The 16,544-nt window shown below is 45.8% G+C and overlaps 2 protein-coding genes across 7 annotated transcripts in view; one reads left to right on the top strand and one right to left on the bottom strand.

The window, feature by feature from the left end:
• Positions 1-613: 613 nt before the first annotated feature.
• On the bottom strand, positions 614-12,657 carry ACAD8 (acyl-CoA dehydrogenase family member 8). Of its 3 annotated transcripts, XM_012449146.2 has the most exons (11): positions 12,476-12,656; positions 9,780-9,880; positions 9,169-9,338; positions 8,456-8,565; positions 8,001-8,077; positions 7,423-7,560; positions 5,310-5,445; positions 5,117-5,214; positions 4,617-4,769; positions 3,870-3,972; positions 614-1,453 (listed from the first exon to the last, which is right to left on the bottom strand). In XM_012449146.2, the coding sequence occupies exons 1-11, from the start codon at positions 12,582-12,584 to the stop codon at positions 1,401-1,403; spliced, it is 1,248 nt and encodes a 415-aa protein (XP_012304569.1). In that variant the 5' UTR covers positions 12,585-12,656; the 3' UTR covers positions 614-1,400. The 3 variants fall into 3 exon arrangements, with proteins under 3 accessions (XP_012304569.1, XP_012304570.1, XP_064231660.1); XM_064375590.1 differs by lacking the exons at positions 614-1,453; positions 3,870-3,972 and adding an exon at positions 3,982-4,073 and having other exon boundaries at positions 12,476-12,657; XM_012449147.2 differs by lacking the exons at positions 5,117-5,214; positions 5,310-5,445 and having other exon boundaries at positions 12,476-12,657.
• Positions 12,658-12,783: 126 nt separating this feature from the next.
• The window catches only part of THYN1 (thymocyte nuclear protein 1), a 5,534-nt gene continuing 1,773 nt past the window's right edge, over positions 12,784-16,544 (top strand). For 2 of the 4 annotated variants that reach the window (XM_012449148.2, XM_012449149.2), the window contains exons 1-3: positions 12,896-13,194; positions 14,959-15,137; positions 16,266-16,334. In XM_012449148.2, coding sequence (XP_012304571.1) covers positions 13,089-13,194; positions 14,959-15,137; positions 16,266-16,334 — 354 coding nt within the window. In that variant the 5' untranslated portion in view covers positions 12,896-13,088. The other 2 variants (XM_012449150.3, XM_012449151.2) reach the window with 2 other exon arrangements.

Raw genomic sequence — 16,544 nt, 5'->3', positions numbered from 1 at the left:
GAGGGGATGGAGTTATATAATGATAAGTTATAACAGGGTCCCCCAGGCTGGACACAGTGGTTTATGCTTGTAACCCCAGCACTTTGGGAGGCTGAGGTGGGCAGATCATGTGAGGCTAGGAGTTTGAGACCAGCTTGGCCAACATGGCAAAAACCTGTCTCTATTAAAAATACAAAATTTAGCAGGCCATGATGGCTTAGGCCTGTAGTTCCAACTACTTGGGAGGCTGAGGCATGAATTACTTGAACCCAAGAGGCAGAAGTTGCCGTGAACTGAGATCATGCTGCTGCACTCCAGCCTGGGCAGCAGAGCGAGACTCTGTCTCAAAAATAACAAAAATAAAAAGCAAACAAACAAAACCAAGGTCTCCTAAAGTCCCCATCTTTGAATTTTACTTTAATTCCTCTTTCATACATCATAAACAATGCTTAGTTTGCAAAGTTATTAATAATTTAAGAAGCCTACTTCTTAAAAGCCAAATTGAACAAGGAGAGATTTCTGATTATTATTCCAAAATCCAGTTAAGTGTTTAATCAAACATAATTAAACATTTAAAAATAGCTGTAAAGGATTAAAAAGATAAAATAAAAATCAACTTTAGTAGAGCCAGAGGTAGTGAAGGGAAGATTTTATTTATCAATGTGGTGATTAAAAATGTTTAAAAAGAGGAATAGCTTCAGAAAAGGAAACAAAAACTCAGAAAAAAATATACTCAAAGTATTTATCAGGAAGAGAAACACTGAGTACCATTCCTAGGCCACAGGCTTCTTAATATGAAACCCAACCAATACTCAAAATTGTAAAGTCTCAGCCCTTGATATTCAGGCAGTCCAGAAGTAGAAATATATCCTAAATCACAGCTTAGGAGTAAGTTTCCTAAATATCTATTTTATCATGATTTACATTCAGAGGAGTGCTATCCAGAGAAACCTTCTGCATCTGTAGCTATGGCACAGAGAACGACACAGACAGGAGGGCATTCTCCCATTTCCCCTTCCCACACCTTTGCTCTAGAATCATGAAGACCCTCAGTGAAAGTCCCCAGGCCCCTAGAGGAGGGATCCAGTGAACCAGCAAAATGCAGACTAATCAAGATAAAGTGGATCCAAGAAAGGACTTTGGCTTGACAGTGCATCTTCACTTTCTGGCAGTAGGAAAACCAGGGAGTATGTGTTCTTCTGACATTTCTCATTAAGCCAGCTCTTCTGGTTCCACTGGGAATTCTGCTCCAGTCTGGGAGATGCTGCTGCTACCAACACACAGGGTGCAGGTCCTGCCCTGGAGGAGCTCAGCCCTTCGGTCTAATCCACGATTCCTTTGGAACACAGCAGCCCACATGGCACCACTCAACACTGATGGCAGTCACAATGAGCACCAGACCAGAACAGCAAGTGTGGGTTCTACTCCTGAAGCAGGCTTCTAGAGATCAGCATCATCATCACTTCATTACTACCTGTAAGAGGGAGGAAGAAGGAAGAATTTCATAGCAGTGAAGTCGGAGAGTTCGGTAAAGCTCTGACTAGGCTGCTCCAGGTCAAGTCCAGGGTAGTTGCAGATTTAAACTAGAATCATTGCTTTTATCCTGGGGGAGATGAGATTATCAGAGACTTCTCTACAAAGTACCAAAAAATGTCAAGAAATAATATTTACTTTTTAAAAAACTTCTGATGGTAAAAATGCTTATATGAAATTTAAAAAGGCAGAATAAAAACAGTATATATAGTATAATTCTAATTAAAATTAAAAATGTGACAACAAAGGCATAGCAGAATGCCTAAAAGGAATATACCAAAATCACATTCTGGATGTGGAAACACAAGTGATTTTTTTCTTTTACTTTTTTTTTTTTTTTTTTTTTGAGACAGACTTGCTCTGTCACCCAGGCTGGAGTGAAGTGGCTTGATCTTGGCTCACTGCAACCTCTGCCTCCCAGGTTCAAGCAATTCTCCTGCCTCAGCCTCCTGAATAGCCAGGACCACAAGCATGAACCACCATGCCCAACTAAACTTTTTTTTTTTCTAGATGGAGTCTCACTATTGCCCAGGCTGGAGTGCAATGGTGCAATCTCAGCTCACGGCAACCTCCGCCTCCTGGGTTCAAGCAATCCTCCTGCCTCAGCCTCCTGAGTAGCTGGTGTACACCACCACGCCCAGCTAATTTTTTGTATTTTTAGTAGAGTCGGGGGCTTCACCATGTTGGCCAGGCTAGTCTTGAACTTCTGATCTCATATGATCCACCTGCCTCGGCCTCCCAAAGTGCTGGGATTACAGGCATGAGCCACTGTGCCCAGCCAACTTTTTGCATTTTTAGTAGAAATGGGGTTTCGCCATGTTAGCCAGGCTGGCCTCAAGTGATCCACCCACCTCAGCCTCCCGAAGTGCTGGGATTACAGGTGTGAGCCACTGCACCCAGCCTACTTTTGCTAATTTTATAAGGTTTCAACAATAAATACACATTTCTTTGGTAATCAGAAAATTGACATAAAAGAATGAAAACATTTCCCCTGAAAGGAAGGTATCAATTATTCGCTTCATTTTTAGTGGTGGCCTTTAATGCAAAAAGAAATATAAACTCCCTTGAGGAATCAGTAGTCCCATCATTTCAAATAAAGCATACACTGTAGATTTATCCAACAGTGAAGTCCATAATGAAACAAAGTGATAAAGTGAGAGTGTCCCAATTCTTCTACAAGTGGATGATGGTGTGGCCTAAAATAAATGTTTCCCGCTTATTACTGCAGGGTTGAGAGACAGTTGGAATGAAGGCGAAGTTTCCCACGTACATAAAGCTGAGTGAAAAAGCAATTGCAACAGTAATGAAAGGAAAAAGACTCTGGGAAATTCAGTTTGAACACTAGCGACTGAGCTCAGAAACATCTTTCTGGAAAGAGGTTTACAGAAGAAAGCAGAGTCTAACCTTTGGTATCTTGTGACTCAGACATAACACCATAATGGTGAGTCTCAAAGTATGGTTCTCAGACAAGCTGCAGCAGCCTCACCTGAAGACTTATTAGAGATACAAATTCCCGGCCCTACATTAGACCCACTAGAGCAGATGTTCTGGGGCCGAGGCCCGCAAGCTGCACTCCCATGCCCTCCAGGCGATTCCAGCGCAGGCTGAGGTTTGAGAAGACTGCTGTGAAATGGGCTGGGAGGCCCCATTATATAATGTTTCCAGCAAGTCAGCCTCATGTTGCTTCACTGAAGTTACTCAGAGAAACCTCCGCCCCTCCTGCTTTTCCAAGAGTCGTGTCATTTCAAGACTTCCACACTGGCTGTAGAGAGTAGAGACAGACAGGCTCTGAGCCTGACCCCAACGGCTTACATGTTTCCTAGACAGAATGTCTGTGACTACCAAGAAGATATCCATACACTGATGGTTTATTTTATTGAAAAATATACTAGTAATATAGAGACAGATATTTAGACCATCTGGCTGATAATCAATTTAGAGCTACTGATGACCATACTGGCTCACATTTGTCCTGTAAATTACTGTTCTTGGATTCCTGAGAACCACATACTTTATAACCTTAGAGAAAAGCCACGGCTGTAGTTTTCAACATGTTTTCTCATCCATTATCTCAGTTCACCCTTCTCGCAAATCCACAGAGGAAAAGAGCAGAAGAGCGATCTGATGCCCACCCATTGTGATGAAGCTGAGTCTCTGGACTCCAGGCTAGAGCTGTGTTTGTGCACCAAGCCCCTGCCAGAGCAGTTCTGTGGAAAGGGAGGAAGGAGAAAGCCTTGAGATAGACAGGGCTTGACAGGACCCTGAGGCCCTGGTGGCATGGGGACAGACACACCGGGGAAAGCAGCGATCCTGCCGCCGGTTCTGAAGGGAAGAGAATAACTTCTGGCAATTTTTACCTTCTAGAATCTGGTGGACCCTGGAGTCCCGCACATACTGCTGAACAGCATAATCCTTCAGGTAGCCATAGCCCCCGTGCATCTGTAAGGCCTGGTTGCAGATCTGCAGGGAGACAGGGACTAGACGTCTTGGACTCTGGGAAGACTGTAAAGAAAGCAGCTTCCCCTTCTAGCCCAGCCCACGATCTGGCAGCCTGTGGTAAACTGATGAGAGAAAGAACCACAAACAGCCAAGCTCAAAGAGGGCCTCAACATTCTGTATGGTCAGAGACAAGGGAAGTTCATCTACTAAACTTGTCAGTTCCCACCAGACAGGTGACTGAAAGCCCTCAACCTGTGTCGCTTATTACCTGCTAGGCAGAAGCTGCCCACAGCCACCCTGTGGAATAAGAAGCTACGGTTTCCCCTAGTGGCAACGCAGCCTCAGTGGAGCTCCGCCCCTGACAAGGTAAACATGGCAGAGCACTAAATTTGGGCTGCTGTGAACCTTCCAAAGGTGGCTTTTCATCTAGAACACAAGCAAACAACAGTGACATAATAAAGTGTGTAACGGCATGCAGCAGGCCTAAAAGCCAGCTGTGAGCTCCCACGCAGGCCACTCATGAGTTAATTTATCACCTTAAGCTTAAGGTGATCCTTGTGGCATTCCGGAAAGGCTGGGTTCCAAAGCTGACTCATGCCTCTCAAGACCCCTGGGCCTAGCAGCTGTTCCCCGTCCATCCCAGGAGAGCCAAAGGGATCACTTACAGCAAAGCATTCATCTGTAGCAAAGAGCTTGGCCATGGAGCACAAGGCCACTGCATCTTTCCTTTCGTCCTGCAGAGCCACGGCTGCATTGCGGATCATCAGCCGCGAGGCCACCAGCCTCGTTGCCATATCCGCCAGTTTGAATTGCAAGTACTGCAGCACAGGGAGAAGAGAACAGACAAGACTGAGGGGCTTAGACCACCACCTGGACCAGCAGCCTTGGTAAGACATCTCTGAGGCGCCTTTTCTAAGTGATCCAAAGCTTCAAAGACTCTTGCTTCTTCTACAGAGGAAATTTATTACTGTATAAATGCTAAGTCCACTTCACTCACCCGACACTTTCATATCGTTAAAGATATCCTGAAAAAAGATGGATGGATAGAAATAAAGCACAAGCTCTAAGACAGTGGTGAGACTTATGGAGGGATTTCCTGGCTTCTCTCCTAGAAAATGTGGGCTGCAAATAGTGGAAAGCCACGTGAAGGCAAGGAAGCGGTTACCTGGCTACTGGCCAGAGGCTCTCCAAACTGCTTCCGGACGTTGAGATGGTCTCGGGTGAGGATGATAGAGGCGTGGGCAGCCCCCAGAGAGCAGGAAGCTGTCAGGGAAGGGCGCTGACATTCCAACTGAGCTGGAAAACGGCACTGCCAGTCCCGGCCCGCTACCTCCCTGCCCAACCCCTTCGTGTCTCACCAACGTTGATCCTCCCACCATTCAGTCCTTTCATGGCAATGAGGAAGCCCTGCCCCTCACTCCCAATTCTGTTGGCCACGGGGACAGCACAGTCTTCGAAGATCACTGCTCGTGTTGGCTGCGAGTTCCACCCCACCTGGCAAAAATCAGGGACTGTGTGGCTGCCCAACAATCCAGCAGGTAGGGCGGCCTTCCCTGGAGACAGAAGCCTGTGAGTTATGGGTTTCAGCACCCGAGAATTAGACCCGCAAGAACTTAAAATGAGGAAAAAAAAAAAGTTCAGATTTAAAGGCCTGTCAACAGTCACAAAGATATGTTACAGCTAAGCATTTTCTAACTTACTAAGAGAATCTACTTTACAATGTCTACCCTACCTGACTAACCTACAAACACTTCTCACAACTTCTTTTAGGACTGTGGCACAAACTGCCCTCATTTTCAGTGCCTCTAATTGAGAACACTCTTTTTACAAGAACAGAGACAATATAAGGACAATTTGGAGCGTTATTTACTTCTAAGGGCCTTAGCAATAGCCACACTTCTCTTTTGAAATGCTCAGTGTTCCTAAAAGATTAACATCATTACACGGAAGAAATAACATGCACTGCCAGCAACACCTGGTCTAGCATTTAGCTGCAGGGACATAGAGTCATGTGCTGGCACTTGCGCATGGGAGCTAATCATGTCCTTTTTTTTTTCCCTAACTCAGCATTCCACGATATCACAGTGGTGGCCTGAAATCAGCCATGGTGAGAGAATTTATGCCATAGAAATTGGCAAACATTACAAATATGTGTGTGTGTGTGTGTGTGTCTGTGTGTGTTTCCCCACACCCCCAAAAGAGCTGGTCTAGCAGGACATCTGGCTGTTAGTCATAAGCTCAGAGAAAAGTTTGAATTCTTGAGATATAGTCCATGTCATGCAATTAATTAGCTGTATTTTTCACCTGTAGACAAATCACTTGATTTCTCTGTGGGCTTTGTTTCCCTGATAATAAAACAAGGGAGCAGGATAGAAAGACAGCGGAACCTCTGTCTTTGAACAAAATCTTGCATATAAATAGATGAGTCCCCACTACGCGATCCCCTTCATCTCCTCTCCCAGGTACTCCAAGACTTCAAATAACTTTAAGGCTTAGGGATCCATTCTGAAACCCATAAACTATCTAAAATCTCCCAGTCCCTTTCTGGCTCTGAAAATATTACTGCCTTTACATCATTTCCTTGCTCTCTTTTGTTGATAGGATAAACTCCATTTCTAAGCCTTGTATTGAAGGTCTTTCGCCCAGGAGTTAGCATAGGCTTTGTACACAGCAGAAACCTAGGAAATGGCGCTGTGTTACCAAAAAGAAGGGGGTGCTAAAATGCATAGCGCCTTGGCAGTTACAGAGGATCAGGAAGGCTCCTGCAGGAAAACATGGAAACCCGAGGAGCTGTGAGAAAGAGGTACACTTGGGGGTCATTTCATTACTTGCCTTCTCTCACAAAGTCCTCCGTGTAATAGTACAAACTAGAGAGAGATGACTGCTTTGAGCATCTGGTCTAAAAAATCTGAATGGGTCTTGAACCCTTACTACCAATTACAGTTACACAATCACAGATCTGTTCATGTCCCGGCCATGGCGTTTCTTGATCCTGGAAGTGTCTTACTTTTCAAAGCACCTATGGTACCTAAGTGTCCTTAGGTTGCTGAAATACCCACAATCATCTCCAGTGAGTTTTATTTTTAATCAAAGAAGAAAAAGGGACCCCATGCCTTCCATTACTGAGACTTGTGGTCAACCCCGGGTCTTCTCTAAGTGTCTCTTCCTGGAGTAACAAGGAAGCTGGATAAGAAACACAGGCCAAAAGTGGAGGCAGGAGAGGTGAGAACACTAAATAACAGGTGGCTTGTGGAACTTCGTGGCAAACTCTGTCACTTTCCCCGGAGGCCTAGTGTCTAACAATGCCCTACTGTATTTTATATGCTCCTGTTGAAAAATCCTAATAGAAGCAATTGCTTCAAAGGTAGGATAGCAAGTATGCAAACCTGTTTTCTGAAACAGAGCAGCAGTTGGGCTGGCACATGGCAGAATCTCTTAAGTTGAATTGTTTCCTGCCCAACAGCCACTCACCTTTTTCTCCTTCTTGCCAAAGCTGAGGCCAGGGGTCCCCTTCTCAACAACGATGCATGAAATGCCCTTGGGGCCTGGTCCTCCCGTTCGGCACATGACCACATAGATGTCTGACTCGCCAGCACCACTGATGAAGGCCTGTGAGGGTAAAACGGGTACACAAGGACCAGGGAATGTGTGAGTTCTTGTAGAGTCTGGGAACACCACTGGGGTCCTCCTAACAATAAGGTCTAATGACACAGAGATTGAGGAGGGGTAAAGGTAGCTGCAGTGACTGCAGAATCAGAGATTTCATTCATCAGAGTATTAAAAGGATAGACAAAAGTCAGTAAAACGATCTGGAATAGATCAGGAGAGATAGAAACAATGAGAAGAAAGAAAGAGAAATGAGTCAGAGGTTCTCTTCCCAACACATAAAAATCCTATGGGAGTATTAACCCGTAGATGTGAAGGAACCAGAGGATGTCAGGAGGAAGCTGGGAACAATCTATCAACCCGTAGATGTGAAGGAACCAGAGGATGTCAGGAGGAAGCTGGGAACAATCTCCAAGGTGCTCTGGGAGGACGCATGCTAGTACCTTGGAGCCATTGAGGATGTAATGATCTCCCTGTCTCTTAGCAGAGGTCAGAAGAGAGGCAGCATCACTCCCGCTTCCTGAGGAGAGATCAAAAGGCAGCAGAGAGAGGGTGAGAAAGTCAGTGAGGTCAAGGGAGCCCAGCACAATTCTATCTCCTAGGAACTCTTCCCTGGACAGACACTGCTCAGAGGGTGCCACTGCAAAATCCAGGTGGCCAAAGGAACTCCGTACTTGGTGGAAACTGCTCGCACCAGTCAGGCCACTGTCTATCTCCCAACCCACCAGATAGGCCTCCTGGTTCTTGTGACATCAGGTCATAGGACTCTATTACTTCTTGGCCAAACATACTGGTAAATAGTGGCTCAACGTGTCAACAGGCTGGAAGAGTGATGGGTGATGCCATCTGAGGCGCACCTGTCTCTCTGCTGTATCTCAGTGCAGTATGGCAAACCCACCTGGTTCAGTGAGGCAGTAAGAAGCAAACTTCTCCATGGTACAGAGCGGTGGGCAAAATCTGTGCCTCTGTTCCTCATTTCCAAAGCTATCAATCATCCAGGCACACATGCTAATAGGTACACCAAGAAGAAAAGACATCGACAGAAATAATGATGGAAGAGAAAAAAAAACTGGGGAGAAGGGGAAAGAGAACAAAGGGCAGGGCAGTAAAGCAGAAGACTGGGAAGGGGAAAGTCACAACTGGAAAGATACTTTAAAGGAAAGGGCTGGATTAAAACATATTCCTGGAATATGGACTACCCAGAGATAACCAGGCCCATGTACTTCTCACCAGGAAGTTTGTACTAATTCTAGTCAGGTTACACAAGCCTCTAAAGATCAAAACATTATATGTCTTTTCTATTAGTACCTTCTATTACTTCCTCAAATCATGGGCAGTTCCATCTTTGGATTGAAACGGGTAAGAGGACGCTGTCCACTCTACTGGAGAAGTCTCCTGGTACCAGCTCAATCTTAGGATTTCTGGGAAGGCTGGCTGACCTGATTCTCTAAGCAATACAAAGGACAACAGCATCAAGTCCAACAGGCAGTAGCAAACCTAGCGTGTTCCTTGAGGACACTCAGCCTCACAAGATCAATCTTTTTCCTATGAATCTGAACTCTCAGTCACCTCATGTGCACTTCATTGTGCTTTCCAAGCTTGGGCACTCACTTGTGGATGCTTATATAGGCTGTGGTGCTGGTGCAGCCTGTAGCCAAGGCTTCAAAAATGACCGAGGTATCAAGCCGTGACAGTCCAGACCCACCCACATCTGTTCGTACATAGACCCCTCCGAAGCCTAGCTGGGCTGCCTTCCGCATCACATCCACTGGGAACAGCTCCTATATACAAAAGAGAGCAAGGTCATCAGCAACTGATTCAGAGACGGCTTTCCTTTTAGAGGGTACAATGAGGAGATTAGGATGCTTACACGTAAGTGAGCATATGGATTCTCTTAATATGCCTGTTTGTCACCTTACAGTGTTATCAGTTAACATGGGTCCTGTAAGCACTGTTTTTCTGGCATTATGAAGTTTCTTTTTATTATCTATAGAAATGTCTTAGTTTTATGTCCAAATCTTTGTTCAACTAACAAAAAAAAGGTTATGTACAAGATGATCAGGATGCCTTTCTAGGAAAGGAATCATCCACTACCAGTATTCTCACTTGTGGCAAGAGTTGGTAGGTGGAGGAGACATTGAACAATTAGATTATCAGGAGACAAAGATAAAGGTCTAACTGAGATATCTGTTAGAGCGTCTAAGCACGAGAAAAACTCCTACCTTCTGGTCCCACTCTGCCATATTTGGAGCCATCTCCTGGGCAGCAAAGTCAAAGGCCACTTTCTGAAATTCTTTCTGCTCTTCATTAAGTCCCATGGAAGCTGTGGGCAGGATTGTATATACTCAGTTCTAAGACAGGGTCAGGGAAGTGTGGCCAGCAAGAAGCACCACGAAGCTGTGAAAGTGGATCTACTATAGTATTTCGCATCCACAGTACAGCTTTAACAGCTAGAGAACGGCATCTTCTATCATCGTTCCACTTGTCATATGGAGAAAGGACAGTTCTAACACACAACCAGATCAACCTAGAACAGGGTGGAGGACTTCCAGACATCTCTTAACCTAGCCACTTAGTAAAATGCAGTTGTAGACCTAGAGGTCAAGGTCACAGTGCTAAAACTTTGATCATTATAAGTGCCACTAAGGAGCACTATGGGAAGACTATGGAGACACACTTGACAATAATTTATTTCAGTGCCTATGAGCGATCCAGTCCTTACAAAAGAACACAAGTGCAGGTGCCAGAGTCTGTTCCTTGGGGCAAATGTGGACATCAGTAATGGCTGGCTATGCAAGCCTGGAGAGAACACGTCCGTCTGTGATCAGTACTCTCATTAAAATGGGAAAGTCAGAAATGAATAGTTTTGAGGATTAAAAATTAGACTGCCTTGAAAAGCTCAGAGCAGAAAACTATGATAGGTATTACTCTCAGGAACAGAATTAGGGATAATTCATGGTTCTCTGACTGGGGTCAGGCCATTTCTTTACCCAATTTTGTACAAGGGTTGCTGTAGACCATGGCTCAAAGATCACTCCCTAAAGAATGTGTATTGGGTGTTTACTACGTAACAGTGCTGGGGTTACATAAATAAATATGGTCCAGCCGCACTGTGGCTCACGCCTGTAATCCCAGCCCTTGGGGACGCCAAGGCGGGCGGATCACTTGAGGTCAGGAGTTTGAGACCAGCTTGGCCAACATGGTAAAACCCCATCTCTACTAAAAATACAAAAATTAGCCAGGCATGGTGGCACGCGCCTGTAATCCCAGCTACTCAGGAGGCTGAGGCAAAGAATTGCTTGAACCTGGGAGGCAGAAGTTGCACTGAGTCAAGATCACACCACCGCACTCCAGCATGGGTGACAGAGCCAGACTCCATATCAAAATAAATAAATAAATAAATTAAATCCATTAACACAAGATGACATAAATGGTAATAATGCAAACATTTTATTTCAATCCTAGCAAGAACTCATTAAATGTTAACAATTCTTCTTCTTTTGTAAATGGCTACTTCCTAAAACAAATAGTTCAAGGAACCACAGGCTTAAGAAATAAATCCTGGCCAGGCGTGGTGGCTCATGCCTGTTATCTCAGCACTTTGGGAGGCCGAAGTGGGTGGATCACCTGAGGTTAGGAGTTCAAGACCAGCCTGGCCAACATGGTGAAACCCTGTCTTAAAAAAAAAAAAGAAAGAAAGAAATCCTGAGTTGCATTCTAATAGCAGAAAATGGTTTAATGCAAATCATATGCATAAGTAAACACAACCTAATTACCTAAGTTCCCAGAAGGAAATACACTACAAAAAAACAAAACAAACACCACCACTCATGAACTTTGCTAGTTACTGGCAGATTTGAGATGCCAGTACATACACACTAAAAAGATGAAGCTAAATAGAAAAACAGCCCAAATAAAATGGGAAAAGCCTTTTACTGCAGAGCAACTCAAGTGTAAGCAAGACGCAAACAACAACAAAACCCACCTCTAAATAATTCTTTACCTGCTTTGGTATCAACCAGAGTGATCTGGGTTATCAAATTCTACGTGTTAGGTAGGACAGGGCAGCACCTCTTGAAGGAGTTTTAGGACATTGAGAAGACAACAGTATTCTATGCCTTACTGTACTTTATAGATCTGATGTCTGAGGGATGTATTCTGTTGTAAAGAAAACTGTGATTTATTTAAAATAAATTTTAAAATGTTTCAGAAGAAAAAAATGTTTATAAAGGTGCTTGGCAGAGAAGTCACAAACTGGCCGGGTTCCTTCAATTCCCCGCTGAGTCCCCACCACTCCTCGTTACATTCAAATTATTTATTGGTTAGAGCCTACAGACACTCAGGTTTGTCGGCTCCGGTAGTTTCCCACTTGCAATAATAATTATTTTTCCTGGATGAGTAAATGTGTCTTCTAGCCGGAAGCGTTATGATACCAAATCTTTCTGTGTGAGCAAATCTCGTATGCCCTGCCACCATCAGCACTCACCCAGCTTCTTACATTCTCACTCCCTTTATGACCCACTGTTAGGATTTTAAAAACCAACCAACCCAGCAACAACAAAGCCCCATGTTTCTTCACTTCTCTAAGCATCGGAGGGTGAAAGGCCGGAGGAGGACCCGGGCTAGGGGTGACGAGCCAGAGGGGAACCCGGGCGGGGATCACGGGCCGGAGAAGGACCAGGGCTTGGGTGACGAGTCGGAGAAGGACCCGGGACGGGGTAACAGGCCGGAGGAGGACCTGGATGGTGGTGACTGACCGGAACGGGAAGCTGGGCCGGGGTTGACGGGCCGGAGCGGGGAGCCGGGCCGGGGGTGACGGGCCGGAAGGGGGAGCTGACGCCGGGGTGACGGAATGGAGCGGTGAGACCGCAGCCCCTCGGGGACACCTGTCCTCCCGTCCCCGGCAAGCGATCCTTACGGTCGATGCAGGAGGTCAAGCTCCGGTGGCCGGTCTGGACGAGGGCCCAGAGACCGCCAGGCAGACAGCCGAGGCGTGTCCCGAGGCACCTGCAGCCACTCCCCAGCATTGCTGCCGCCGCTCACTATCCAGCTGAGTGCCAGAGCGCCTTTGACCACCGCTGCATTCGCACTGGCAGGACCTGCGACCCGGCAACACCTGCCCCACTGCACCCTGGGGGTTGTAGTCCTCCCACAAGCCCTCACGATTCAGGTCCCAGAGGGTCTCCCAGGGGACCAGGACCACAACTCCCAGAAGTCCCCGGGATCTCGGCGCCACAGAGACGCATAGCCCACCAAGCGCCGCGGGATCGCGCTGCACAGCCTCCGGCGCAGGAGGGCCGCGGTTACGTCTGCAGAGTGGTGGGTCTGTGTGGTGAGAGAGGGGTGCGTGGATGAGAAGGACCAAGGAAAGAACCAAGGAGAGTTTAGGGGCAGGTTATGCGAGATGGAAATGGTGCAGATAACGGAGGGAAGGATTTGAGGGGCTCAAACACAGGTGTCTTTCGCAAAAGTTGTGGACACTCTAGGCTGCCTCTAGTTGCCGCCATCTCGCTCTGCGTGGGTTTTGGGGGATGTTAGCATTCCTTGTATCTCGGTTGATTTCAGACTCTTCTGCACTTCCCTGCAGGGAGACCATGTCGAGACCCCGAAAGAGGCTGTCTGAGACTTCTGGCCCAGGTGAGCTGCCCCTAGGCTGCACAAAGGCAGCCCAAGGAAGAACCTTTTGTGATTTTTTATTCCATTTTCCTTAATCACTCTCTCTCTCTCTTTTTTTTTTTTGGAGACGGAGTCTCTCTCTGTCACCCAGGCTGGAGTGCAGTGGCGAGGCCTCTGTTCACTGCAACCTCCACCACCCGGGTTCAGGCGATTCTCCCGCCTGTCTCCTTAGTAGCTGGGACCACAGGCGGTGCCACCACCCCCAGCTAATTTTTTTATTTTTAGTAGAGACGGGGTTTCACTATCTTGGCCAGGCTGGTCTCGAATTCCTGACCTCATGATCCGCCCCCGTCGGCCTCCCAAAGTACTGGGATACAAGCGTGAGCCACCGCGCCCGGCCCCACTCTCCATCTTCTTTACTCGTCTCACCAGGCTCCTACGTCGAATTCCTTTTGCGTGTTTTATTTACGAAGACTATTTGCTATTGCAAATACTGGGTGGTGTGCTAAAGTAATGAATATACAGCGCCTGCTCGCGGGTAAACTGCAAACAGATGTGAGGGGTTTCAGGAGAATGGATTGTTAAGGTTATAGAGGGAGGAATCACAGGGAAGGCCTCGAAAAGAAGTGGAGTTTGAGACCAGCCTTGAAAAATGGGAGACTTTCCACGGGCAAAGCTGTAGTACTAAGAAAACGTGTCGTTTTTATATTCACAAAGATGGATGGCATTCTAAGTGGACGGAGGAGGAACACTGGAAGGTACAAAAGTACCTCTTTTGGGAATGACGGGTTCCAGGTATACTACAGCACATTGCAGTTATTTAACAATATGTGGTGTTTGCAGTGTGCCCGTGACTAAGGGGCCACTAGGAAACTAGGTTAGAAAGGTATGCTGGGTTCAGAGCATTAGACATCCATAAATGGTATTTAATGACAATTGATGTAGGGACTTTGACTAAATTCTGAGGCAGTACAGTATAGTCATTAAGTAGCTTCAGATAGACCTCAGTGACAGGTTCTGACCTCATACCTTGATTCCACCATTACTGGATGTGTGATCTGGAGCACACCTCCCAGATGAAGCGTAGAACATATAGGTTATACAGATTAACCAAGTTAGGGCTAGGGTAACACATAGACCTTGGGTCTTGTCATACAGTAACCTAACAACTTAACTACTGAATGCCTACTGTGTTCCAGGCACACTGTCTTAGGATGAAATCGAATCATCACCATATCTTCAATGTCCTGAATAAACGGTTTCTTTCAACTTTTATTGGCACCTTCAAGGAGCAGAAAGGAGACAGGCCATGAGCCACAGTGAGCAAGAAGGAAAGAAGTATGAGATGAGGATAATACTGGCTTTTATTGAGCACTTACTGTAATACCAGGCATTGTCTAGATAATACAAAGGTATTATCTCATTTAAGCTTCAAAACAGTTTCAAGTAGGTGCAGTTTCCTCTCCTTTCCTATGCAAAGGCATAGAAGAGAGAGGGAGGAAAGGAAAACATTTATTGACTACTGTCAGGACCTTTAATCCTGAACAACCCTGTAAGGTGTTCTTATCCTATTGAGTAGACAGCCCAGAAGATATCTTGTCAGGTAGGCATTCTTGTCTAATTTTTATAGATAAGGAAAGCTTCCTAATGGTAAGATTAAGGTCCTACAGCTGGTAATGGATCCATGATTGAAATCCAGGTCTGACTCCAAAGTGTAAGCTTTTTCCATCATGAAACATTGCCTCTAACAAGCATCATCTTTTCTTTTTGCTTCTCCTGTTGCAGACAAGGGGCTATCAGGAAAACGCACCAAAACTGGGAACTCAGGTGAGGCATTAGATAAAGTGGAGGACTCCAACCCTCAGAAGACTTCAGCCACTAAACACTGTGTGAAGAATCTAAGCAGCCACTGGCTGATGAAGTCAGAGCCAGAGAGCCGACTCGAGAAAGGTGTAGATGTGAAGGTGAGACCCTGGACCTGTCTCCAGTCCCTTCATGCTGTTTCTTAAATGAGAAGTGAATATGGGACACCATAGGGTTCCATCCCCAGCTTCTTATCTTTGAAGGGTGGGAAAAAGGTAAAAATGAATAAAATTGGCTGGGCTTGGTGGCTCACACCTGTAATCCCAGCCCTTTGGGAGGCTGGGAGGTTGAGGCGGGTTTATCACAAGGTCAAGAGATAGAGACCATCCTAGCCAACATGGTGAAACCCCGTCTCTGCTAAAATACAAAAACCTAGCCGAGAACGGTGGTGTACGCCTGTAGTCCCAGCTACTTGGGAGGCTAAGGCAGAGGAATCGCTTGAACTCGGGAGGCAGAGATGGCAGTGAGCCGAGATTGCGCCACTGCACTCCAGCCTGGTAACAGAGCAAGACTCCATCTCAAAGTAAGTAACTAACTAAGTAAGTAAATAAATAAATAAATAAATAAAATCGGCAGAGTTTATCATCATCAGCTGTTTTGTGAATCCTATCTATCTAGGCCAAAGGTTGGCCAACCTTTGCTACAAAGGGCCAGATAGTAAATTTTGTAGGCTTGTGGGTGTTAGTCTCTGTTGCAACCCTGCCTTTGTAGCAAGAGAGTGGCCAGAGATAATACATAAACAGCTGTGTTTGTTTTCAAGGACAATTTATTCACAAAATCCAGCATGGGGTTAGATTTGCCCTGAAGGCTATAGTTTGCCAACCTCAATCCTAGTTTACCTTTCTCTGACCATCTGCCACGCTCCTAGGTGTCTCCCTGCCAACAGCTGGTTTGTATTTCAGGGAATTTAATATAGCCTGGGGAAAATATAAGCAGAAATATTATAGAAGAAATATATAAAGTGCAATGCAAGTAACCAGCAGATGACTTTATCGTCTAGATTATCTATTCAACTAATTATGAGGATAATTAGCAAGGATAACAAGGTAACACAAGGTTTACTTATATTCACCCAACAAAAGTGTCTCTGTGGAGCCACTTCCCAGTAACGACATCCTTCCTCTAGAGCCAGTGGCCCCTTTCACTGTAGGGGGGAGGACCTGTCTGCTTCAATATATGCTTACCAGCTGGCCAAGGATTAATGATTGACTTTATTTCCTCTTGCCTAGTTCAGCATTGAGGATCTCAAAGCACAGCCCAAGCAGACAACATGCTGGGATGGTGTTCGTAACTACCAGGTAAGAGGGTAAGGAGCAGGCTCACTGAGACCCAGGTGGGATAAACGCCTGCCTCCTCCTCATGACTTACTCAGTAGCAGAACCTCTTGGCCTAGGTTGCTTTTTTTTTCAGAACCAAACCTGATAATGTATTAAAAAATGCCTTAAGTACTCTGCATGAAATTTGCAATTGGCCTGTGTTCTGGCCAGTGTATTGGTAAAAGTTTGGGT

This window comes from Aotus nancymaae, unplaced genomic scaffold, assembly GCF_030222135.1.
Source record: "Aotus nancymaae isolate 86718 unplaced genomic scaffold, 86718_ANA_hifiasm-v0.15.2.pri h1tg000012l, whole genome shotgun sequence".
Lineage (NCBI taxonomy): Eukaryota > Metazoa > Chordata > Mammalia > Primates > Aotidae > Aotus > Aotus nancymaae.
The sequence above is the reverse complement of the archived record's forward strand: the minus strand, read 5'-3'. Positions and strand labels throughout refer to the sequence as shown.

What these genes read in the sequence shown, in the direction of transcription:
- ACAD8 (XM_012449146.2), bottom strand. Translation starts at nt 12,584, where the DNA reads ATGCTGGGGAGTGGCTGCAGGTGCCTCGGGACACGCCTCGGCTGTCTG. An exon ending in TTGGCAAGAAGGAGAAAAAG is followed by an intron (nt 5,446 to 7,422) that starts GTGAGTGGCTGT and finishes GATTTTTGCCAG; the next exon opens with GTGGGGTGGAACTCGCAGCC. An exon ending in GGTCCACCAGATTCTAGAAG is followed by an intron (nt 1,454 to 3,869) that starts GTAAAAATTGCC and finishes TCCCTCTTACAG; the next exon opens with GTAGTAATGAAGTGATGATG.